Genomic DNA, 27,424 nt, shown 5'->3' with positions numbered 1-27,424 from the left:
TCGAGGATAATTGAAATGCTCGCTTCCGCTCATAAACTTTGTCTTTATCCGCCGCCTTTTCTCGCAACTGCCCGATCGGTACTGAGCACGTGCAACGTTCCACAGAGATGAGGAGGAAGCAAAATGACTCCTTCGCTACTTCGACCATCTCCGATGAAAAAAAGATTAATTATTTTTTTGCCACTTACCTGATTGAGCGAGTGAGTTGCTAGATTTTATTCGCCCGATGCGGCATTTGACTATAGACCCCAAGCAAGCGGGTAATCCTTATTGTTGAGCCGTGGCCAGAGCTGTTACAATAACCGAAATATTGACAAGCCAACCGCAGATAATGGCAAACAACCGCCGCAACCACTATGTTCACATTTTTGGAATTCTTTGTAATGGTCGTGCCGCATTTTTACACGAACGGCGGCAGCGTGAAGAAGCGTTGAGCGTCTATTCTGCGCTGAGCGCTGCACGTTGGTGTTTTTTTTCTGGCCGTTGAGAATTGAAAAATGTTCAACTCTGGGTAAAACTCCACAACGACCAACCGTCACATCCTACATGTAGCTACAAGTGCTGAACAACAACAACAATAACGGAGGAGATATTAACACACATAGAACCGACAGGTCCGTCCTCTCTCTCTACGTGCTTCAGCCTTCCCTTCATCCAGAGAGAGTACTCTACCTTGTGCCGACATTTTGATATTCCGTATCATAGCAACGAGATGCAACCAAAGCGGAAAAAAACTTTGCCCTTCTGTATTCTACCTAATAAACAAGTATTTCATTCATTTTAAAACTGTCATCTTTATAATTTACAAAGCAGCAATATAACTAATAATAGCCTAACAATAAAGTTTATTTATACAGCACCACAATCAGGATAAATAAAGTAATTTGTAATAATACCGCATATCGCGCTGCTGAGCCAATCATTATCACCGCAGGGGGAAATCCTTCACAGGGGACAACCCTAGCCATGGCCAGAGCGATTTATCAATCAATTAATTAATCAACTTCAACTGCTACATGTCTTGCATACACACAATAATGTAGAATGAGTCCCCTCTTGCCTCCAACAATCGGTGAACTGAACCAAATTAAGACTAAAGAGGAAACTAATTCCTAGAAAAAAGAAAACACACAGAAGCAGTGGTGGTTTAGCAGAGCTGACGGGAGGGCATGACCCCAAAGACTTTAATCTGGGAGATGATGCCGCCAAATCAAAGTTCTCTGTTTTGCCCCCAGCGTGACGTAAAGTGTTCACTAAACAGCAGGTCTCTCCACACACACACACACACAAACACAAACACAAATATAGGTATGACAATAAACCCATTTAACTCAGACTGCGGATGTGTTTTGAAGCTCTCTCTTTGTACTTTGTTTTAGTGCATTACTGTCTCTGCATCTGTAGACACGTCTGTCAGATAGAACGAAATTCTATTCTTCAGATTGGCTCGGGGAGGAGGGCGAGGATAAAAAAGAGCAAGAGATTGTGAGATGAGCCCTGACATGGAGGCTGATGCTGAGAAGAGGCGCTCCCGGGCAAACAGAGAAGATGACACAGCCGAGGAAGGAAGAGAGTGCCAGCTTTTACAAAAGCGCTGCTGCTCGCATTCAATTTCAAACCCTGTTTTTTCCCTCCTCCACAGCCTCTTACCTCAAGTGGCATCGACGACCTCAGAAAAGTACATTTCCTGTATATGGCGTCGTGTCAGTCACTGTCTGCTTCTGTGGACATCTGTTGATTCCCTCCTCTATATGGTCCGTCTATCTGGCAGCCGTCCTATCTGTCCATCTGCCAACCTCTCTGTCTCTACATGCATGTCAGCTCGTCACATCACGATGACCTTGATGACGACTGAGTTGGCACCGATGCCCTACATCCCGCATCTTATTGTGTTTACTTTGTCTTATTTAACCTTCATTATTCACCTGTAATATTGGATCATTATCTGGCTGTTGTGTGCAGCCTTTTCATGCCAGGCTCGACACCAATTCGATACCACGGTAACAAAACAAAAGCAGAACAATAAATCCCATCATGTACTCCAACATCCACTCCTTTATTACCGTTTGCATGCTGGGTATTGTTAGGAGGTTAAACAGGTCACATTTCCATCTCTAATATCCATTTTATATTGCTGAGAAAAGATCTCCTTCAAACAACTGGATTTATCAAGTTTCTCATCAAAACCTACAAGATTACATTTGAACACATCATGATAACGTTAGACTTTACCTTCACCTAATCCTCATTTTTCAGGTTGAATAGAGCATGAATGGATCATAATGTAAGTCAATGGCTCCTCCCGTGTTGAAATCGGGTGGATGAGAGCTAGTTAACGTCAGCACAGTCCTGCACGGAGCTAACGTTTTCAGAATTTTGGCATCGACTTGGTACCAAAGTATCTGTTCTGGTGACCTCCCTACTCAAAAGTAAATGGACTTGCACTTATATGTAGCTCTTTTCTAGTCTTCCGACCACTCAAAGCATTTCATTCATACACTGATGGTAGAGGCTGCCATACAAGGTGCCAACCTGCCCATCAGGATCTAATCTAAATACTCATTCACACCGCTATTTCAGTATCTTGCTCAAGGACACTTCGACATGTGACCAGAGGAGCCGGGGATCGAACCGTCGACCTTCCGATTGGTGGACGACCTGCTCTACCTCTGAGCCACAGCCATGATTTATTTAATTCTGCAGTATGGTGAGAGATCACCTTGGAGCTTAGTATACGAGACATGATGTGTGTGCTGCACCGGGCTGCAGAGTAGAAACCAAATCAGCTATCAGCAACACACACACAGCTAGTGCACTGCTGTATCACACACCAGGAACACTAGGAAGTGGCCCATCAGCCACCTTGTATTGTGCCTTGTTTCCCTTCCTGCCAGCATGTGACTAACTGCTTGCCTCTTCATGCCACCATGTGAGTATGAGCATCCAGATCCTCCTCCTCTCCTTGGAGCAGGCAGGCAGCCAAGGTAATAAAGACAAGGGCCAGGAGCGCCATTGTGTTCCTGGCCTCACGGCTTTCCATGACGCACTCCATGCACACACCAAGGATTATAAATCAAATTAATACACACCATGACATGGACACTTAAGTGTTGGCTGGCTCCCCGTGATCTGTGTTGATTGGATGCTTCATCAAATTTTGATTGGCCCATATGCCGAGGACGAGCGCAACAGTGCCGGGCGCTCGACAATGTTGACAAACTGCTTATTTAGAGGACCTTGGAATACTAATTGGACAATAAACCACAAAAAATCTGTGATTGATTTTGACAGATACACCTCTTGCCATCGCAGCATCTTGGGAGCCACAAGGAAAAGAGGGGAAAAACTGGTTTGCATTGGCCGAAGTTCACCCCACAATTAAAGCTGAATCGCATCAGCAACGACTGCAGAATTGGCTGCAGAGGCAGCAGAGAAAAAGGTAGCAGCCAAACCCAACATTTTCGTGATCTCTGACAAGGTCAGTTAAACCTGCATCAATCACAATCTATTTCAATATCAACACTGAGTCACTGGTTCGGTGTAATTTCAAAAAGCTGGCTAATAACGCCGAAAACCATAGACAATTATCCCCCCAGCTGCGCGCGAGCTAATTGACTGCTGTACGGTTAAATCTGAGCGGTTATGAAATTCTGTTAAATGATGCATCTTCCTTGTTCACTCCGAGATACAAGCCATAAATAAATTAAGGTGCTATCCAAGTGTTACCCTGAGACAAGCTTTCGACAGAAGCAATCACAGTGAGAGGATGGTTCGTGGAGTTGCCTCAAAATGTGACACCAACACAGCAAGATGAACTTTCCAATAACATGTATTTCAGAAGACGAATCACTTTCTTTTCAAGTGGCTTGTGTTACCATGACTGCCCAAATGAAGTTAGTTAGCCCACACACAGCTATTAAGATATCTATAAACGGGGCGTGTATTCTTAGCAACAAATGTAAATGTCTTGACTCAAGGCTATAAAAGTTAAGGACTTAATTATTGTGACATTATCCAACTTAACTGTGGGATTGTTTTGATTGCTTTAAGGCATACTGTTACATTTAATTACTTGATAGTACAGGCTGCATTCACAGTGGCGGAATAACGTAAAGGGTAATTTCAGCATTTTTCAACCTGGACTAACCTGTCTAAGTGACAACAATTTTTGAAACTGGTCCAGTATTGAGGGAGAACGCTGCAGCCGCTAAACGAGCTGTAATGTAATCATATCGGGCAACTCCTCACCGTCAATGTACGTCCACTAAAAGTGATTGTTTTTGCCACTGACAGGCTCAGATTGTTATTATAAGTGTCTGACAACATTATGGAAAGGACCCTACAGAGAAATCAAACGTTTTTTTCTTCATGTTTTGCTTGAAAAATCTAAATCAGCTAAATATATTCAGTCATGACATTGAAAATCTTTTAGATAACGCTAAGCTACGCTTCAGACTTTTTAGGTATACAAGGACGATGGCGGCTGTCTTGAAGCAGTTGGGAACATTCTCTCTGTGACAGTGATATTTAAATCTGTAATGACCAGCTGGTTGGCACATGTTCTTAGGGCGCTTTCACAAGCCAACATTTAGTCTGTTTTAAAGAAACTCTGTTGGAGTTCGTTTGGGCAGTGCGGACCAAAAGAAATGGACGAGAGGTGGTCTCGGACCGCTTCCAAGCAAACCAAAACGCAGGCTGCCTGAGCAGGCATTTGTTGAGATGGACACAGGTAAACGACAGATTAACATGAGTGGGAGAGGACTGACTTGGACTTCTGCAGAAGTCCAATGTTTGCTTGACATCTGGACCTAAGAGAACATACAGAATATACAAAATAAAGTCCACAAAAATAGTGACGGACGTTTCACGTTGTCCCAATGTGAAACCGAACCAGACTAAATAGAAAGCAAACCAAGAGTTTCAATTTCACTCTGATTCGGACTAGCCAAACAGACTATGGCTTAGTACAATCAGAGCCTGTCAGTGGCAAAAACAATCACTTTTAATGGACGTACATTGATGGTGCAGAATTGCCCCGAGCCATTACATTGCTACCTGTTTAGTGGCTGCCGTCTGCAGCGTTCTCCCTCAATACTCAACCAATTTAAAATATTGTTGTCCCCACTAGTCACTTAGACACAAAAACATGGTTGAAAAATACAGAAGTTACCATTTAATATGCATTGTTATTGGTTCCAAGTCTGTCAAATGCCTATCCGATAACACTGAAATCATGTTTCCACATTGGTGCAGACCCAAAAAGCACAACAGATAGTCTCTCAATATCCTGTATTCTGTGGAAAATGACTCCCTTTGAACGGTTTCCAACCTGCTGAGGAAGATATAGCAACTCCCCTGATACTGTGCAACCATCGTCTCCAGTTTTATACAAGAAAAATATCTCAAGCTATCTCTTTAAACTAAACCGAATACAAATCCTTGCCCCTATCAAAGCCAGTGCAGGAAAGGTATTTACAGTTAATAAACCATGTTCCACCCACATCGTGTCAAAGGTCGTGCATCCCTTTACGTTCTCACTCCGCTGTTACTCCCAGTGAGTCCTGGTGGTGGTGGTTAGTCCTCCTGTCAGTTAGGACCCACTGTGAATTACTACATCTGGGACTGTGGAGCATGACAACAACCAGCAGCTTGTGGTGTAGGATGAAGAGAGCCTGTTCAACCCCGACAACTCTCCAAAGTAACACAGACAGACAAACACAGTCTGTTCCTCTGCATGATTCATCATCTTTTTTGTGGCAGCTGCTCGGTGAGTTTGGGAGTCACTGTAATCCTTTCCACAAATATACGGGCTACTTTATAATACATACTTTTGGAAATACATTGATGTACTTCTCGCATCCTTTTAATTCCTTTATATTAATTTGGCAGTACAATAAAAATAAAACTTTTCTACCAAGAAATGTCAAGAAATGTAACAGCCATCTCACTAATGGTTAAACAAAACACAAACAAACAGCACAGAAGTTACAACTATGGGAAATGTGGGCCGTCACTACAGTATTTCAGTACGTCTCTTATTGATCCGCTCCCGTTTGCATGCTTTTTAATCTAGCTCAATAGAAAAAGAATTGAGAGAAAGTAGGCCTAAGGATGCATTAAAACGCAGGGACCAAGAGAGTAAGGAAAGCATCCTGTGTTCCTCTTACTTCTTACCTCTTCAGTATTGGGGAAAACACGACGGACTAATGTTCCACTATACAGAAGCTGAGCAGGGACGACCGTACCGTATCTCGCCACCTGTCTGTGTCACTGCCTGTGGTGTTGTCGCATCCCGGGCACGAGCAAGATGCACGGCGGGCTGTATTGTACGTTATTTCCAGTAATTATCACAATACAAAACGTGTGTTTCCTGTTTAAAAAGTACAAACGTAGCAAGTACTACTAACCCATCTTTTAAGTCGTTACATCCGGTAACATCTCCAGTCTGATATGGAGCACACTGCTGATATTTACGTGACTTGTTTACATGACGTAACAGAAGTGCATATTTGACGTCTTCAGAGAGCATCCGATGCTACACGATGTGGCGTGATAGTCGGACGCTCACATCCAGGTAGGACACCGTGTAAGAGAAGTCTATCTTTGACATCTGGAGGTGATCCCAGAGTTATCCATTGTATCATCATCAATCATTCTCAATCGCATCTGTCGCAGTTAAAACACATAAACTCACATAAACTCACAGTCACATGTGGTATCTGTATCTGAGGACTTAATAAATCATGTATTGTTTCTTATTCTGTGCCCGAAAGGATTGGGAAGGCTGTCGCTATAAAAGTACGTTATCTCCTTCTATGGCAATCTGCTTATTTCCATGTGGCCCAGTCTTTATATTGCCACCGTAAATGTATTAATCATGCCACATTATACGCTCGAGCTCGCTTTGGAACGAACTGGCAGCCCAGAAGTGGCCCTGTGTTATTAAGGTCAGAGTCTGAGAGAGATGAAAAACCACTCTTCGCCTCCCTCTCCCCATCGACTGACGAGCTTTGAGAGCGAAAAGTGAAGCCTCAAATATGGTGCTGGGTTTTTATGAGGAAGGCAACAGCGTTTCTCATTTGATGAATTTCTTTGGCCGGCCCACCGAAAACATTTGTTTTTATTTCCATTTCATTGGTTCCAAAAATGTCCAAATGCAGTCCAAAAGTGCAGTCTGATTTAAAAGTCTGCCAGAATGGTGCAATAATGTGCCAGCGTGAGATAGGTTGTATATTTACTGATGCTTTGCTGAAATCTCTCGATGCTTAATGCTCCCAGGGACAAACACAACACTCAACCTGTGGTAAACACTCAACGCAGGCTTCATTCAAGGAACTTTATGTAACTTTCTACATGTATAAAGCGTTTTTTATTGCCAATGTGTGAACAGGTTGTAACCTAACCTAAAAAATAAGACCTTCTGTGACGTTCTGGGTTTCTTCTATCAGACTGCTTTTAATGTGAAGAACCCGGGCCCATTTTCTAACGGATGTGACGTCAAGCGCACTACGCCAACATCGACCAGCCCCCACCATCACTCAGACTCCAACACAAACTCTATGGAAGCACAAAAAAAACAAAGTTATATCAAGTGAAGCCCGTCTTGCAAAACAGGAATGTGACCGATGTCGGGCGAAAACTAGTGTTGAAGTGACGGGGGTTAACTCTGGAGCGAGTAACCTTATCGACTCCGGTCCAGAAGACCAAAACTGCGGTGTCTCTCCTGTGCCTTCTGAGCACTGCCAGGAAAAGTTAACACTACGATCAACATCGGCCAGTCCTTTGATTCGTCACATGCTGACGCTTTGTCAGACCCCTTGGCGTCACTTTTTGGTCGCAGCACACACGTGTTTAAGGTTGTGAATTAAACAAAAACACTTGCTTAGGTTTAGGCAACAAAACCACTTAGTTAGGTTTAGGAAAACAACAACAAAAATATGACTTGACATTGTGATGCATGTGACACAAAAGAAAAGCTGATGATAACGTCAAACTGTCACTGAATGCACAGGACACAAACAGAGGTCTCCTGGATGAAAGCCTTGTGTTAGTTGGACTCTTTAAACTACATCACCACAGCAGTATCCTTGAGCGTTAACTGTTGTCGTGGTTGGGTTTACATTTTAAAAAATGGAAAGCCCGGTGCGTTGACTGAGAACAGGCTGAAAATTGTGCATTAGTGCAAATTTAAATAGTTTTTTTTGCATATATTTTATGCACAGATCTTTAATATACCTTTAAAATAAAATCAGCTAACTTTTTTCAGACAGGTTGCCCTCCCTCTTGATGTCCAACAAGATTGCACAGTCTATTAGGAGCCGTGACCTTCACAATGGCAACCAATTGTCTGCTTACTGCCTGTTCTGGAGAAGAAGCACAATCTGCTCCCAGCCATCTCTTTCCCCAAAGGACCAACAGCCGTGATTCATGCACCCTTATCCCTGATGTGCCTCATACACACACAGAAAATTACAATGTACGGACACACACATCCACAGGGCAGTGAAATATTCATAAATCCCCTTCGAGCCAGCGGCTGAGAGAGCAAGGCCATTACTTTCGCCATTGTTTGAAAAAAAAATTTAAAAATCAGCTTAGCTCCTACAGAAGAGGCACACAGTGAGAAGTTTTTGGAGGTTTGGGGAGCTGAAGAGCTGAGCTGGAGTTATTTGCCGCTCCGAGTGACCTCCAGAGTCAGTTTGACTGATTTAAAGCGCCCGTCCGCCCGCCCTCGTCTCTCTCATCTCCTTCCAACTCACCCCATGGAGGCTTCCTATCTGGCTTAACGGAAAGGCCTCTCAGAAGATGCACGAGGGTGGCGAGAGTGTGACATCTGAATTTCTTCTTGCAGTAAATACATTCATGGCACTTAGGCAAGAGGGTGGCAATAAATTCCCCGTGAAATGGAGACAGTAAAAGAGTCTAGATAGGCTGTTTCTCCTCAGTTCCACAGCCAGGAGTTCAAACAGATAATGACACACAGCGCTGGAAGATATGAAACCTACAAACAAATCTATCGCTACTCCCATCATGATGTCACTTCTATCAGTTTCTGGATCAAATAAATATCTTTAACTGTGCTTTGCAGGAGGCACAATTTAATCGGTATCTATCTTTATCCCTGCTATAGTGGATGAAATTCATATCAGTGAGCAGGACCATGTTATGGTTACAGTGGATTCAAATTGTATTTTTGAGGCGGATCATCAGGGGTTAATAATACATTTGCAAAAAACTGTATGAAAACAATAAAAAAGGAGTGTATGTTGAAGTACATGTGATTTTAGGGCTCTCCCGAAGACCATATTTTGGGCTCCGGAGCTTCAGTAGCAGTCAATAGCGAGTATTTGAAGCTTCGGCCGAGGTGTGCGAGTGTCGACGTACCTCAAAGTCACATTTAAGTTTAAGTTGTTTTTTATTAAGTTTAAGTTTTAAGTTTGTGGACTCTCTCCCCTTAAACAGCGGTGTTTTGTGGCAGATGTCTCCGAGCATTATGCGAAAGAATGTATATTGCCGGTAGCGCAGCGTATATCGATGTTCTCTGGTCATCAAAGAATCTACGCCGTCTTTAAGGGTTTCAAACCACATCCCTCCATTCTGTTTATCTCAGCTGAATATGGTAGAAATGACTCATCCAATCCATCTCTGTGTAAAATGAGATCACACAATTACTTTGCAAACTAAAATAAGATATTTTCCCAGTGAGCCAATTTGAAAGGTAGAGGATGAGTCATCATACATATAAAGTGAATTCTGGGTTCATGTACATCACTGGTATCACTGAGTGCATCCTGTTGCTTTGAGTGGTTTTATCAGAAATGTTTTTAAGATATTGACCAATACAGTTTACTTAATTACTTACTAATTTTACTGTTATCTTAAATACTGTTTACTTACTTATTTATATGACATCTTTACTTTTATATCTGTTTTGAACACAAAGTCTGTTTTTTTCGTTAGAAAACGTTACGCACAGAAACCTTGCACTGAATCCGATGTGTTTTATTATTATATTCGTTTGGAAAAAAATTAGCAATACAAGACAAAACTGGATTAATAACGTGGGTGCATTGGATAGCGTTAGTCCCGTACGGGGCTAACGAATGACTGACATTAGCAAGAGGCTATCCTTTGTTGTGCAACCATCCCTGATTCCAAGCTGTTCTGCAACCACCTGCCACGATCTATCTTTAAATTCAGCATCTCTGTATACTTGTATTTCTTTATGGTAAAGTGCTTTGTGCTGGGAGACGGAGTGAATGTTTATCAGATGCCATTTTGGATGATGACATTTGCACGGACGGTGGCTCTGAGTGGTCAAACAACCCTCTTTTGCCTTTTTGACAGATGCAAAAAAAAACGCAGAAAACCAAACTTGTTTTGAAACTTTAATGACGGACGAAAGTTTCGGAGTTGGTGCTTAAATGTGGTTGACACGACATGAGGATGTATTTACTTTTAAACATCTGACAATTTCGGACAAAAAAAATACGGCCTTGGTGTGGAAATGCCTTAACACTGCAAGTTTCCCCGCTGTGGGACTAATAAAGATCATATTATTTTATCTTACATTAGCTTGAGGTGGGAACAAATTGTTTTTGTACATATGCTATTGTCTCTATTCACTTTCTCAAACTAAGAAACAATTATTTAATCATTTTAAGTTTTAATATGTCTTTTCACATTTCTTTTGTTCCACGAAAAAATAGGGACCCTGCATGAAATTATATTTACAAATGTTGGAAAAAATATAATTTCCCCTTGACTTAGATTACCACTTCAACTTGAGCAAGAATGGATGGTGAACTTGAGGATGTTTTGGCAGTTTGAATGTGCTTAACATGTTTTGTAAATTGAACATGTGCATTATCCAAAATACTCCCACACTGCTGATTTCAGGGGTTTTCCTGATGTTGTCGCCCCTCTCTTACTAAGTATATGCAAATAGCAAATGCCATGCAAACAACATACTTTTTGCATGGAAAGACAGCGCCAATCACACACAATCATTGTCAAAGGCAACAAGTCTGCAATCAGCACAGAACTGCATAAAAATATCATTTTTTGAGAGCACTGTTATTGAGAGTGTAAAAAAGCTGGAGAAGAGACTGACCAGGAGCATCTCGTGAACTGAAGAAATACTATTTCACGATTCAAAGCATTTCAATAACTTTAGTTGTCAGTTGCTTTTTTTTGCTTGAGAGCAACATTTTCTGCAACAGGGGTCCTTGAACAGATGAAAATGAATAAAAAAGGGTTGGAGGCTGGGATTCATTCAAAGTCAGTTTTGTTCTGCTTATTCAAAAGGGAAAAAAAATGGGGTTCTTTTTAGAGCAAGAAAGCACATGGCAAGGCAATCGTTGAGTCATCAACCTGTTCACATTGAAATGCAGCGCACGCAAAGTGAACTCCTGAATAAACATCTAAATTCATGTTGCACTAAAGTTAAAAAAGTATTGAAATAAAACGTTTTACTTTTAACATAGTTTTGGCTTCATTTAATTTCACTCCCTCACATACTGTACGTCCATAGCACATCAAATATTAAAACACACACATGCAACGTTTCTGTTGGGTCCCTGAGGATCTGCAGAAACTCATTCCCACATAGCAGCTCCTCCACCTGGCTCTCTGACAGCCAATTCTGTAACGTCAGAATTATTGAAAGCATAAAAATGTTTTCTGCCTGCCTATTGAGAGAAAGAGAGAGAGAAAATATATAGCTTGATCTACGATGCCCTTGCATGCGGGTTGCTTTTTACTATATCTCTTGCAGCGCTGCACAGTTAACATGACAAAAGCTGTCAGGCAGAACATCCCATTAATTCCTGATATACAGACACACATGCTCACACTCAGGTGCACACTTGCATACACAGATAGACATTTTGCAAACAGGGAAGATAAGACATCTCGCTGTCAGTTCTGTGATCTCGCTCATTGATCCAGGCGGATGAAAGGACGGCCCTGGTTTAATTTAATCTGTTGTACGAGTGGTTGAAAAAGAAACAAAGCTGGAGATAGAGCTGTTCTTGTGCGACGGCAGCCCAGAGGGACAGAGAGACATTGTAAGGTGATCCTGTCCTCTGTCTCTCTCTCTCTCCATCACCTGAACTCTAATTGTTGAGGCTCATTACGCCTCTCCTGTACTTAAAACGACTGAGATGCTCTCTGCCTTGCACCAAGTAAAGGAATCTACCACCAGTTCTCCAGTCAAACACTGAATCTTTTAGATTTAGCTGATAGATCTGTCCTACTATCAGATATCTCAAAAGGTATAAACAAACAAATAACAAATCATTCATAAGGGGTTAAAGAATTGTATTGGGTTCAAAAGTCTATGTATAAAGTTCATTTTAATATTTTGTATCTGTTCAAAATGTACCTTAAAGGGAGATTTGTCAAGTATTTAATACTCAAAACGTATATGCTCAAATCATAACAATGCAAACTGCAGCCCAACAGGCAACAACAGCTGTCAGTGTGTCAGTGTGCTGACTTGATTATGACTTGCCCCAAACTGCATGTGATTATCATAAAGTGGGCATGTCTGTAAAGGGGAGACTCGTGGGTACACATAGAACCCATTTTCATTCACATATCTGGAGGTCAGAGGTCAAGGGACCCCTTTGAAAATGGCCATGCCAGTATGACATGGTTGGTACCAATGTATTCATTAGGTTTTCTAGTTTCATATGATACCAGTATCTTCACTCTAGCTTTGAAACTGAACCCGCTACAACCTAAAAATCGCAAGTTGCATAATTGCGTTAAAGAAATTAGTGGCGTAAAAACAAAATTTGTGTTAACACGTTATTAACTAATTATTTAGATTGCGTCTTCCTCTGGAATATGAGAATAATCATAGCACTTTACTTAGTTTGTCAGTGATTAACTGTCGGTTAATGCTGCTGCAGTTTGTGCTTACAGAGAACTGCTGCCGTCTGACAGCTACACTCTCAACGCCGGGTTGAGAAATTGTAGAAAATAAAGAAAGACTGAGCTCAATAAATGACTGTGCACATACACATTTACAGTTATAAGACTGATCTGGCATCAGCCCAGAAGCAGCATCACTGTTAGCGTGCACTGAGGTGCATCCACAGCAAAGTCTCATAGTCTCCCTCATGCCGGAAAGAAACGTTCCTCCTTGTAATGGAGGAAAGATGCAAGTCAGCTGAGGAAGACAAGTCATTTTACTTAACAAGTGTAATCCATGACGTTAATGGGAGCTCCAGTATTATTTATTAGGCGTAAGGGAAAACATTGATAAAGCTTAGTAACACAATATTATGTGCGGCAATATTGTATCACGGATGCCAAGTATCGATCTTTCATTATATAAACTATAAACCTCTTCAACAATGCAAAAGCCCGCCAGCGGACCCGACCGCTATTCTGTCTTTCAGAGGTTGTAATGGGATCAGTGTTAAAGCTAGAGTGAAGATACTGGTTTCATGAAACCTGATGAAAACCTAAGGAATCCATTGGTACCAACCATGTCACGTTAGCTTATCATGAAGAACGTTAAATAACGCTCCAAAGTTACGCTAAACTTTGACGAAGAAAAACTGACAACCTAAGGGGTCCCTTGACCTCTGACCTCTGACCTCAAGATATGATACAGAGTGAAAACTATCTTATTGGATAAAACAGATGTAGACAAACTGCATAATTTGCAGTAGAAAAAAAGGTAATAAATCTCAATATATCTCAATATATCTTATCACAATACTCAGCATATCACAAAATGTCTAAAATCGTGATAATATGGTATCGTGGGGCCTCTGGTGACACTTTTATATCGTTTTTTAGGCAGTAGTTTGTGGTGTAGTTGCATTGGATTGCATTACATTGGCAGGTGTATCAAAAGTCTGAGTGACAGGATACTTGACACCAGCTGTAAATAATATCCCCGTCACCCTAGAATGGCCATGTAATTGAGAAAGACTAGGGATGGAAATACTATGAAAAGAGCTGGGAAAGGAAGGAGTACGTTCCTATATTTAAGATGGATAAAGATACAGCAGAGAGAGATGATTTAATACAGTAAGGCAGCTGAGGTTCACTTTAATGTTGAGAAGAGAAAAGTCACATAATGGAGCAAAAAGGAAAACCATTTAGGAACATAATTGGTCAAGACTTTGTGAAGAATGTGACGTTAAAAGTGTAACTGCCTTTCAAGTTTTCTATCCGTCAAATAAGATAAGAGGGTTAAAAAAACAAAAGTGTGATTAATAGGACAGGTACAGATCGTAACTTGATAAGACTGCAGAAGACGTGCTCAGCCCTTTGAATCAGTTTCACAACAAGCTTGAAAAGTTCAGGACAATAGCCTTCAAAAAAACTGTTTGCGTTCTTGAGATCTATGTGCTCTACTTTCCAGCTCCTTGTGTTTCCTTATTCTTTCTGAACTTTTGTTCAATTTCTCTCCGGCTGTCTCTGGATGATCTCACAAAAGCTCTGCTTAAAGTTGTCTCTCATTATGGCTCTGAACCTTATCAATAATTCTTTTGATTATTTGTGATATGGTTTATATGAGTAACACTCGCTAACAATGCCCTAATGCTGCATTCAGGCAGCAGGTGCAGACTGGGGAAGAAAGAGGACACCTGCAGACAGTTCCTCCAGCTGTTCATGCATTATTCCAAGATGTTTACCTCCACTGTTAACCTTGTAGTCACGCCATTTAAATAGCCTATTAGCTACTTTTGTTGTGTTACCTATTTATGGCGGTTTGTTAACGAGTGAAACCAAATACAAACAAACATTTTAATTATCTGAATTTATTGTTTTAGCGTTAATATTGTGTGTCGTTTAGATGTAAATGCCAGTGATGGTGGCTTTGTTGTAGTTTTACTGTAGTTTAGGGCTGCAACTAACTATGGATGCACCGATACCGATACCAGTATCAGGTATCGGGTCCGATACTGTTTTCATATACTCATACTTGTACTCGCAAAACGGCTCCGATACAACGGCACCAATACCACTTTACGGTGGTGCGCCCGACCCCGCTGGGCCGAGATCCCACCTCAGCCGGCGCGCACCGGCCCTCACTTTCATTGCGCCACAGGGTTTTGCTTGTACACTCTGACTCGTGCGTGCGTTAGACTCCTTGGTCCGTGTTTCAAGACGGGTCGGGTGGGTTGTCGACATCGCCGCAGACCCCTGGCGCCTTTGTTGATTGTTTTCTTGATTAATCGATTAGTTGTTTGGTCTATAAAATGTCAGAAAATGGCGAAAAATGTGGATCAGTGTTTCCCAAAGCCCAAGATGACGTCCTCAAATGTCTTGTTTTGTCCACAACTCAAAGATATTCAGTTTACTGTCACAGAGGAGAAAATAAACCAGAAAACATTCACATTTAAGAAGCTGGAATCAGAGAACTTAGACTTGTCAAACCGATCAATCGATTATCAAAACAGTAGCTGATTAATTTAATAGTTGACAACTAATCGATTAATCGTTGCAGCTCTGATATGACATTTTTTTCTCTCTGAGCTGCTCTTAATTACGGCCTGAACAATATGACATGAACGCAGCATTACTGTAATCTTACCTCTAATGTGAAAAATGCAAACCCGCTGGATAGATCACATTATAGAAGTCCACTTTCTTAAAAGGTTAATACCTGTATTCAGGAATACATTTAGCCGCTGGGAGCCCAGTTGACATATAGCATCATACATAATGTATAGAACTATATAATGGCTTCTGCAGAAGGGATTGGTTGTCAAATGTCACCTCTGGTTCCTCCACATGGTATGAAAGGCTGGCTTACAAGAGACCATCAAGCATGACACGACCAAACATGATTGCCTCACAAAAAAAAATCATTTGAGGCCGAGGCCACAATCCATGTTCAAAAGGACGTAAAACATATAAACAACAATAACAACACAAAGCCGGGGAAAGGATGTAACATTTCCAACCTTTTACATTCTGTGTTTTCTGCGGATGAGAAGTGCTCATTGTTCAGCACAAATCAATACAGCAATCCTTATGAAAACAGATGATCTTATGAGCCTTGTAACTGTGGCTGGATGAGGAAGTCTGCCAAATGACACTGAGCTTACTAAGGCTGACAACGAATATTCTAAATTTGTATATATTTGAATAGCTAAAAAAAACAACTACAGATATTTGAATATGAAAATGAATATTCAATTGTGAAAGAGAAACAAAAAGCAGCAGTACCGCGGCTGTCTGCCTCGCGCGCACTGAATGCATCGCAAGACGGGAGTCACACAACGTCACTTTCATTAACTGAAAAAGAAATAAAACGTTAGGTCAAGCTGAAAGAGGAATAACGACCGTGACGGCAGGAGGTATCGTATCAGATAACTCCCTCATTTCAACTTCACCAATCAGCCACACGTCGGCCATTGCGGCGATTTCAAAGCAAGCGACAGGAATAAATAGAAACAGGGCATCCGACAAAAGTTCAGCTCTAAATGTCTCACTGCAGCCGTCACAGCTAACGTGATAATAACGCGTTTTAACGCCACTAATTTCTTTAAGGCATTAATACAACTTGGTTTTTAGGTTGTAGCGGGCTCAGTTTTAAGAGTAAAGATATTGGCATCATATAAATCTAGAAAACCTGATGAATCCATCGGTACCAACCATGTCATACTAGCTTGTCGTGAAGGAGGTTAAATAACGCTCCAAACTTACACTAAATTTTGGTGAGGAAAAACTGTCATGGCCATTTTCAAAGGGGTCCCTTGACCTCTGACCTCCAGATATGTGAATGTAAATGGGTTCTATGGGTACCCACGAGTCTCCCCTTTACAGACATGCCCACTTTATGATAATCACATGCAGTTTGGGGCAAGTCATAGTCAAGTCAGCACACTGACACACTGACAGCTGTTGTTGCCTGTTGGGCTGCAGTTTGCATTGTTATGATTGGAGCATATTGTTTTATGCTAAATGCAGTACCTGTGAGGGTTTCTGGACAATATCTGTCATTGTTTAATAATAAATATATATATATACATTTGCATAAGGAAAGCATATTTGTTGATACCATGTTGATAAGAGTATTAAATACTTGACAAATCTCCCTTTAAGGTACATTTTGAACAGATACAAAATTTGCGATTAATCAGGATTAACTATGGACAATCGTGATTAATCTCTATTAAATATTTTAATTGATAGTCCGAACCTATGTGCTTCTTTAGAACAAATATTCAAACACCATTTTTTGGCCCATTTTGACAACCCTAAGAGAGACTTGAGGGAGGAGACTGCTGCAGAGAGCAAGAGAAGGAGGGGATGGTGAGAAAGAGATACTTAGGAATAAAACATGAAAGAAAATTGAAAAGAGTGACACGACGAAGAGCAAGCGAGAGGGAGAGAAAGGGTTAAATACAAAGATAGGAGAAAAGGCAAGAGAGGGGGGAGAATTAAAAAGAGACAGAGTGCAGGGGAATGATGAAAGCTGAGCTGTGCCCTACCCCGGAGGCGATTGTGCTACAAACGCTCACACTCATACTGTATGGGCCTGGTGTGCAATCAACACACAAGGCCATCTGCCAAGCACTGTCAAGGCATCGGAGAGAGGGAGTGAGAGAGGGAGAGAGGATGCTAGAGAGAAAAAGAGAGTTAAGTAGATGTAGGAGGGGATAGGCACTGCCCATCTCTGCAGATATTCCACGTATCCATTGGAAACCTTCGCTGTGTCTTTATGGGCCAATACATCCGGATAGCAGCACCATTTAGATCGCACTTAAAGAGGTCTGCTTTGGCCATCGATTTATCTGAGCTTTACAGCCACAGTCCATAGCTCTCTGTAGGGAGACACCCGTGCTCTCTCTCTCTCCAACGCCAGCTACAAATCAGTAATCTTTTGCTTATCACTCAACAGTCACAGCTGAGTGATTGGCGAGCCAAGTCGGCAGACAGTTTCACGGCCCTTTGAACATTGTACCGATTCCCGACGAGCCAAAGTAGGCCACGAGACTGAGATCTGAGAGTCTCCTCTTTGTTTTCAAGTCTGTGGTGATTCTGCACTGCAATTACCGATCAGCTATCAGTCGAAGGCAGTCTGCGTCATCTCCCTGCAATACATCATTAAGGATGTTTGAGTTTCTGAAGAGGGGGGGTCCTCCTTTCTTACGCTGCATTCACGCATACAGATAGAAAATAGCAGGCAGTCTCTGGCCTCTCATCAAGCTGTAGCTGTCTGTGTTGCCTGGGCATCGAGGTGCTGAATTGAATAGATATGAATGGTGATGATATGGCAAAAAAGTCACACCCGCAAAGCGTAAGATGGGTCGAGCGGTTTGCCGACATCACTGCAGACACTGAGGACAGCCCGTCCTGATTGACAGTTGCACAGCGAGCACTAAGCAACGAGATCCAGGCCAGGAGGGCTGCAACGTGCCAACTTTACCCCGGGGTTTCCAAGCTGACCTAGAGCTGGTCAGCTGGTCACCTAGAGCTTGAGGAAATATACCTGACCAGCCAACGTCGGAGAGAGTTTGCATAATACATTTTTGACATCGTTTTTTAACATGGAAGGGAGGCAGGGAGGCATCTGATTGGTTCTTTCCAGGCGGACCTCGAGGCAGTGATTGGTAGACGTTTTTACAGGATTACAGCAGCTACAGATGACGGCTCTTTTCCGGTCCTTTTTCAGAGCTCATCAGTAATGGATCGCTGTCGGGGTGTAAAGACCATTTCAACCAATATAACAAATAGTGGAGACTGGAGAACATCGTCAACCCTGCCTTTAAATAGGAAAAAGACTGCACATTAAGCAAGCGTATTTAGAGAAGAGCTTACTCTTAAACTGTATCTTTAGATTTATCAACGTGCCTGTTGTGTGCAACAGTGCATGGAAGTTCATATAAGATGCAGAGTAAGCAAGTATGATCACTGGAATCACATTACTGAAGGCCTCTGGATCTGTTGGTGAAACCTACTTCTCTACTCTTTTGTGTGGATTCTCTTAACCTATAATGTCGGTACTTTCTTTTAAAGATGATCAACCGATCACTTATATCCTACAAAAATGTCAAAACAGTTTCGACAAAATACAAAAAGACACTGACGCATCAGTTGAGTGTTTTTCAATAAGCAATCTAGCTTCTAACTTCAAGAGGTTATGCATTTATCCTGAAGCAGGGACAAAGCATGCTGGACTCAAATAGACAAGAGAGGATAGAGCATAAACAATGAAGTTATATTAAGAATTCTCCATTGAAAAGTAATGAAAACCTGAGGAAAGCATTACCTTCTCTCATTAGATTAAACACTCCTTTGATTCCTGCATTACCGACTCTACAAATGGTCTAGACTAACTAGTGTTTTTCCAACGTTATTGATGAACAAACCTTATTGAAAGTGAACTCTGCCTTTGTACCACGGCCCATTAACTGCAGCAGCCAGCTTGTTTCAACAGCTCTGGGCCAGCCATGCTTCATGATGTGACAGGTGAATAGTATTGGAACGGTTAATAGTCAAATTAATTCCATTCCTTTTCTTTTATTGCCCTAAAGCTCTCTCCATCTCCAGACGAAGGTTTAATGGGCACTAATGGTCGGGTCGCGTAATTAGCAGAATAGCAAAAGAGCACAGAGCTGGAAGTGGAGGAAAAAGGAAGGTTTTTTGTGTGCTGTACAGTCTATGAAATATGTATTCGGAAGGCATAAAAGCGGTCATTTCTATTTCTGGAGGAACAAAGGGGCCGGAGTGGCATGACTGGTCCACAGAGCAGCAAATGTATCCTGCTGATTTCTCTGATTTCTCTCCACGGTTAACCAGCAACCAGCAGTTATTTCATTTACAAATCCCAGTGCAGATGAAGACTAAAAAGATGCTGATATAGAGACGCAAAGGTGTCATGAAATAATGTTATTAAGACTCATAACTACTGATCACAAGATCAAGATTCATTTCATTCAGTTTCCGAGAATCAAATATTGGGAAATAAGAAAAATACCTCTAGTCTTCACTTCGTGCAAGTATATGTCTTTGTACCATCTACTCAAGGTTAACATATTTTGGATCACACCTCAATTTGAAAAAAAAAATCTTCCTTCAACTTCAAAATGTTTTGGCACAACTCAGCCAACAGTAGAGGTCTACCAAATGTCATTTTTGGGGTTTTCGAATGATGATTCGACTCTCTGTCGTCATATTGTATGACGTCCTCACCCTAAAAGATGGAAGAAAATAGATTTGTTGTTATGTAAATGTAACTTATAGTTCTGTTAGATTGCTGCAAGACCGCCGCGTTAATACCGGTGCATGCAAACAGTTTTTTGACCACAGGGAAAGTTTAGTTTTTGAAAGGCTAAACGCCAACAAATATGGATCGAAACTGAATATTTTGTTAGATAAAAACATGTTGTGAATTTTGGAATAATTTGGGGAATATTTTGGATTTTTTTTCTATAAATTTTGACTTCTGGACTTTACAACAATCTGGAGTTATTGGAAATGTTTGGATCACACGAGTCGGAAAAACATCCTAGGCAGCCACCACTGAAATATAATTCTACAAACAGTATAATACTGTCAATATTAGTGTAGCCTGATCTTTATCTGCTACTGTGCAGAAATACTATCTTTAAACAATGAATAGACATGACAAAAAACTAAACCAACAGAAGCAAAAACACAATGCAACACTGCTTACGAATAATAACTGTGGACTCGATATGGATTTTCTAATTAATATGAAGAACTTGTCAAAAATGTGGCAACAGCTCTGCACAGTCAAAATCAATAACTGAAATCACTACATATATTTAAAGAGAAGAAGAGTTGATAGCCTGTGTGAAAGGTTTATTTTGAGTTGGCTGACTTTTAATTTGCACTTTGAAAGAAGTACAATTTGTTCCATCATTTTGTTAAACAGTGTTGCTACATGTAGTGTGTTTGTTGCTGTTATTTAATGGCAGCGCCACCACACATCTACAAAACCGCCTTCACAGCTAGAAAAAATTAAGAAATAATCTAAATTGATCATTCAACCCCACTCCAATCATTATAACTAGAAGCAAATCATTGATCCTTCACAGTGATGAGCTGTGCACGAGGCCACATTTGTAACAGAACCAAAATAACCCTAAAACAGTGTCAGACAGATGGTATAATGGAAAGTAATGTGCTAACAGACTGGCTCAACAACTACCACTGTCTGAATTACATCTTACTGTCTACATGAAACATAAATGATGACAAGAAGATGGATGCTGATACTCCTCCCTGGACTTTACAGCATCGAAATGCAGGCCAAACGTCTGCCTGTAGCCAGCGTTTTAAAAAAAAGAGAAAGAAAGCTCCAGTCTTTAGTCACAATTGTGTGCCAGTGTGCGATTATGATTTCTCCTTGGAACCACAAGGCAATCAGGAGAAGGGGAGTGTGCTGTACTGTGCAGTAGCCCATACAGCTGCTACGTTCTTGCTCATTTGGGAGTGTATGGCATTCTCTCTGAATGGTAATTATGAAGGGAACAAAAGGGGCATTTACAGACAAAGGCGGGTTTGGAGTGAATGGGCCAGCTCCCATGCGCGGCGAGTGTTCTGACTCCAAGTGCTGTTTCAAGAGAGACGATATGAGGTAATTATGCAGGAGAACTTGCAGGGGGGAGAGAGAGAAAGGAAGGACAGGAGCAGCGAGAGGGCGATAGGCTGGGGTTGGCCGAGCGTCTATAGAGAGCGGGACCAGATAGCACCATCTGCATTCAGCGCAGGCACGGTCCGTCTGGCTCGCCGTTGCCTTCAATAAAAGCTGGCGCCGAGACAGACAGCACAATTCAGACGTACAGTACAGTGAAGCTCAAACTGGCCCTCACACACACACACATGCTGGGATTTATATTTCACCAACTGTGTGGCAACAAGTTTCCACCCCACTTTATTGTAAAATGGCCTTCATAGAATGAAATGGGAATGGGGAGCTGATGGCACTGATGTTTGGCAAACTATCACAGTGGACTAATGCCCCAAATCCTGAGATTCCTACATGTCTCATGCTGTTATATGTACTGGGGTTAGGGGGGGGGGGGAATCGATTCACCTATGTATCACGATTTTGAAATAGACTTCTTCATGCCAGAATCCATACATTTGCTTCATTTGAGTCTATGCGGACGTAGAAGGAAGTTATTACTTGTGACGTCATATCCGTTCCGTATCCGTCAACCAAAACAAACCACAGTGAGCCGAAACGAGAAAGTAAAAAAATGGCGGAGGGTCTGCGTGGGTACGACCTGCACCCTCACATGTTAAACCCAAAGTGGTAAACACTACACATCCAGTAAAGGATGGAAACACTTTGGGTTTCACACATTGTCAGGAAAGGCAGAGCTAGACATCACGGTTAAAGCGGCACGCTAACTCTGTCACGGACAGGAAACGTTATCGTATCACAGTAACGTGCGGTGGAGCCAGCCGTCACTCTCATCTCCGTGGTCAAACGGGCCAACGCTACGAATGTAGAGCACCCATATACTGACATTTATGTTAAATGCATTGAAACGGCCCCGATGGAGCTGACCATGGATGGATAAAGAGAGCGGAGCTGACGGCAGAGCTAGAGACCACCTTGGAGAAGTTAGAGCAAGTAGACACAAGTGACTATGTCCGGTTTTCAAAATAAGGTGTTAACAAAGGGAACTGTATATACAAAATATTATATGGATTTAAGATCGATTGGATTAAATTCACCAAAAGTACAAAACATTACATGTCCCTTATAAATTAAAAAGAAAATACCACTAATTTGTGAGGGAAATGTCTTTATTCTGGGTTGCTGCAAAGATTTTAATAAATAACTCCTGATAATGACAGATATATTTGACTTCAGGACATCTCTGACTACATACATGCTGGAAATCAAACATTTTTACTGTATTCATTTAGAGATTTTCTAAAGTAAAAGTCCCTAGAAGTGTATGATTCAACTTTTTCCCATGGTCTAGTGTTATAAAAGTTAACAAATCTCAATAAAATCGCAATACTTAAAAATCACAATACATATCGAATCGACACTCAAGTATCGTGAAAGTATAAAATTGGGAGATAGGTGAATCGTTCCAGCCCTATTATACTGAATGTACAAAATATCAATGGCACTTTTCTCATGAAATCCACAAAGTATTAGCGGCACTTTCTTTCTAATAAAAGCCATTAGTTCTCATCAGTTTCCCTCATTAGATATTTTGCTCAACGTGCAGATATGTAAATAAGGATGCGGAGTTTAAAGATTTAAAAGCTCTACAGTTCAGATGAGTAGTACGCCAAAAGAAGAGGTCCTTATTATATGATAATAGATAGCAGATACTGATAGATTTACTGACAATAATAAATTATATTTATATCAGGAGCTGGCTACAGCTATGATTTGCAGTTTTAGTGTAAGTGCAGTTTTATCACAGTGTTTGACTGCTCTTGCTGCACTCATACTAATACGAGTCCCTGGAGTGTGTAGCCGACCCCATCAGTAAGAAGCAGTGAAATAACCTGCGTCAATCCCATGATGGGTTCATATCATAGACGGTATAGAAGAAGTGGACGTAATCACCGTGACGTCACCCATTGGTTTGTGGACTACGGTTTTGAAGCCTTGAGTTGGGGATTTTGGCTGTCACCATTTTGTTTTTTTGCAACCAGAAGTGACACGAGAGGGTGGAGCTAAGTACAACTGAACGCTGAATAAGACATTTTTTAAGTTCTAAGACGAAAACACGGACAACTCCCAGACCGGACAACGCCGTGGTAGCGACCCTCTCAATCACAAGGTAGCCCCGCCCTGAAGCATCTCCTGCTTTATGGTCTATTTGACTCTAAATGGGACCATAATTTATTAAATGAACATCAGGCTGTATTGAAGAAGACTTGAAACTAGAGATTGAGACCCTAAACTCATGTTTACAATGTTTACTGAGGTAATAAATCAAGTGAGAAGTAGACTCATTTTCTCATAGACTTCCATACAATCAGACTTCTTTTTGCAACCAGAGGAGTCGCCCCCTGCTGGCTGTTAGAAAGAATGCCTGGTTACCGTGTACGCGGTCCAAAATGACACCACAGAAGTAAATAAAAAACTGGTTATCTTACCTCTCTGATCTTGTCTCGTTTCTCTTTGGCGTCGGGCTCTGGTGGCTCACCATCACTGACGCCGACCACTTTGGGCATTGGGACGGGTGGCAGAGGTTTAGGCCCCGCATCCTTCTTTTTCAGGTTCTCCACCACTTTATTCTTCTCCGTCTGAATCTCAGCCTGCAGCTCCTCACGGGACTTTCTCAGCTTCTCCTTGGCCTCCTGCAGTGCTCGCTCGTGGTCTGCCCGAATCTTGTCCCGCAGGCTCTCCTCCTCCTCCCTGTAGGAGGCAGGTAAAAAGACAGGAGGTAAGTTTATTACTGTTATTATTATATTCTTTGTTTAGAACCCCAATAGCTTCCACAAAGCGGTTGCTAGTCTTCCCCGGGTGAACCATCAAAGAGTTATTTTAAACAAGTCTGACTGTTTTGGGGAAGAAAGGTGTGCAGCGGGGTTTTTAAATTAATTAAATATGAACTTTGAGACAGACATGGTACCACTGGGGAATAGATGATAGACTGTGTTGGAGATGAAAACAAGGAAATGTTACATGTGTTTGCTGTGTGAAATAGCACCTCTGCCAATTTTTTACCCTGAAGGTCTATGATGTTAGTAGAGGAGGTCACTCCACAATAAACCACATCTAATTCTGATCATTATGGAAAAGATAAAACCATCAGTCTCTAATGGGAAACCAACTCCCCCACCCCCATCCCACTACTCTGCAATTGTGTCTGCTCCAGGAAATAGGACAGGTGTTGAAGAACACAATGAGAAGGCCACAAGTTCCAGAATGAGAAACATCATCTCTGGGTTCACATGATGGTAACAAGCCCCAGGATGTTGACACAGCTCTACCCCATGAGGATGTGGGTCAGTAATGAAAAACAAACGCAGCGGGATGCTGAAGCAAAAGGTGACAGGAGGGCGACGACGCTGTACGGTTCTTCTGCCGTTACTGAAGGGAAGAAAGGTTTAAAAATCAGCTTTCCATCTTGCTTGGCTGTTATGTGGGCGTATAACAAATAATACACAACGGGCCTCATGCAGAAAACATTCTCTTAAACTTCTCTTATTTATTCTCTTCATTTTCTGTTAAGAGAAAAAAATAAGAGAAGTCATCTCCAGATGCACCAAATGTTCATAACCATCCAAATCTGCTCTTACTCAGGTGTGCTGAATGATGAATCCCACTGGATCATAAATTAATCATAATTGATCATAAATTGTAGGCATGTGGCCGATTGTTTACTATAAGCATAGGCAGGCAATGCCCCTAAACACTATATAAGGAAAGGTATTAGCATAGGTAACACCCCTTAAACACTATATAAGGGCAGGTATGCGCAAAGGTAACACCCCTTAAACACTAAGGGCCGGTATTAGCATAGGTAACGCCCCTTAAACACTAAGGGCCGGTATTAGCAAAGGTAACGCCCTTTCAAAACGATATAAGGGCAGGCATTAGCATAGGTTACGCCCCTTAAACACTATTTAAGGGCCGGTATTAGCATAGGTAATGCCCCTTAAAAACTAAGGGAAGGTATTAGCATAGGTAATGCCCTTTAACCACTATATAAGGAAAGATATTAGCATAGGTAATACCCTTTAAACACAATGCAAGGGCAGGTATTAGCTTGGGTAACGCCCTAAAACACTACATAAGGGCAGGTGTTGTGCACATGCCCAAGAATTGGAGAGATGCCACTAACAAAAAAATGCTGTAAGTAGAAGAAGAACTCCAGTAGTAGTGAAATTGAGGTACTGTTAAATAAACTTAAACAAAGTAAACATATGATATTCATGTGCTTTTTAATGTTCCTCAAATTTAAAAACGTATGTTTCATTGCCTTGGACAAACAATTTGTGGACTGTGAAAACAAGATGTTTTTCTCTTATCTTGGTTAGAGTGCTTTCGACCACAAGTAAAATGTTCTCTTAACTAAGAGAAGAAATGAGATGGGTACTAAAAAATAAGAAAAAATTGTGGAAATGAACAAAACTAAGAGGAAATGTGTTCTTATGTGGCTTCCTGCATGAGGCCCAATGTCAGCTGTGCTCCAGGTTGATGAGCTTGCTGAAGGGCAGGGAGGCTGGGTATATCACCCCATGTCTGTTGAAGACACAAATATTAGAGTACACATCTTTTTGTACTGTATACAGCACCTTTAACTAACCATCATTACATGTATAGGTCATACCTTTTGTATTAATGCCATTCAGGAGACGGGTGCAGCGTGGGTGGAAGGACATGAATGTTAACATGGCTTTTGTTTTGTCGATGTCAGTGAAGCTGACATTTATTTGCGCCTTCAAGTGTTAACGTGTGTTTGATCTCGTGCAAAAGGCAACACACTAAATGACCAAACATCTACATGATATGAACTGAACAGGGAAGAAAGAAACTGGGGACACAAACAGAAGATTAATTTCCCTCGACAGTCCCTAGTCAGTCCCTAAAGTTCTCATCAACCCTGTTGTATTGCTGAAGTTGTCAGCTCCAAAATTACCCTTACTGTGAAATATCAAGGACCAATATGTACAACATAAAATGTGTTAGATGTGAGTTGCAGAGTACAAGAAACATGAGAAATCTTGAAACTAACCGAGTGTGTCATCTGAGTGCGAACACGTGAGCCTGTTTATTAATGACCTTCTGTGTGATAAACACAGGAAATGTGGGAGGAACCGTCGACCTGCTGTGATCCGTGTGGACTCAGCTGCAAAGCTGCGAGCCTCCACAGAGAAACACAGCTCAACATCTCTGAGAAAACAATACTGAGGATGTGAGTGTGCATGTTTTAACTCAGACTGTACCCATTAATGGATTTGAGATGTATGTGAATCCCGGTCCTCTTCCAAGAGAACAGGTTGTTAGGCGTAAGAATGCGATATAATCCAATTTAAAAAAAGAATTAAAACAGATGGTTTTGTAGGCGCTTATGTTATTAAATATGTGTTAATGTTTTCTGGGCTGGCATGTAGACCAGAGAAATAAATACCTGTACATTTCAACTATGTGGTATGGCAAGACCAAAGAAACTGTAGGTGCAATCCCACCTTCAGTTTCTCTACAAATTGTGACAAAATAGGCAAAATTACAATGTGTTATGCATGTGCATACTTATTATTATCTATTTACTCAACTTTTATCATCCTGCTCTTAGCCTGTGTGGATTCTTGTTTTCATCAAGGCTTTTTTCCTGTACTGGATTTATATATTTTGCCCTCTGCTAACGTGTTTTACATGCACACGTGTACATCCATACACAGTCTAAAATTACTGCTGATCAGAAGAAAAGGTAGGAGGGAGGTAGCGGTAGAGTGAGAGGTGCGAGTCAGCCTACATTGGAGCAGA

The 27,424-nt window shown here is 41.4% G+C and overlaps 1 protein-coding gene across 1 annotated transcript in view; it reads right to left on the bottom strand.

Moving 5' to 3' along the window:
* man1a2 (mannosidase, alpha, class 1A, member 2) overlaps positions 1–27,424 on the bottom strand; it is a 166,576-nt gene that overhangs the window by 107,535 nt on the left and 31,617 nt on the right. Inside the window, exon 3 of the mRNA XM_074657812.1 lies at positions 24,085–24,346. Coding sequence (XP_074513913.1) covers positions 24,085–24,346 — 262 coding nt within the window. The remainder of the gene's footprint in view (positions 1–24,084; positions 24,347–27,424) is intronic.

This window comes from Sebastes fasciatus, chromosome 14 (genome assembly GCF_043250625.1).
Source record: "Sebastes fasciatus isolate fSebFas1 chromosome 14, fSebFas1.pri, whole genome shotgun sequence".
NCBI classification, from domain to species: domain Eukaryota; kingdom Metazoa; phylum Chordata; class Actinopteri; order Perciformes; family Sebastidae; genus Sebastes; species Sebastes fasciatus.
This window is presented reverse-complemented; position numbering and strand designations above follow the sequence as displayed.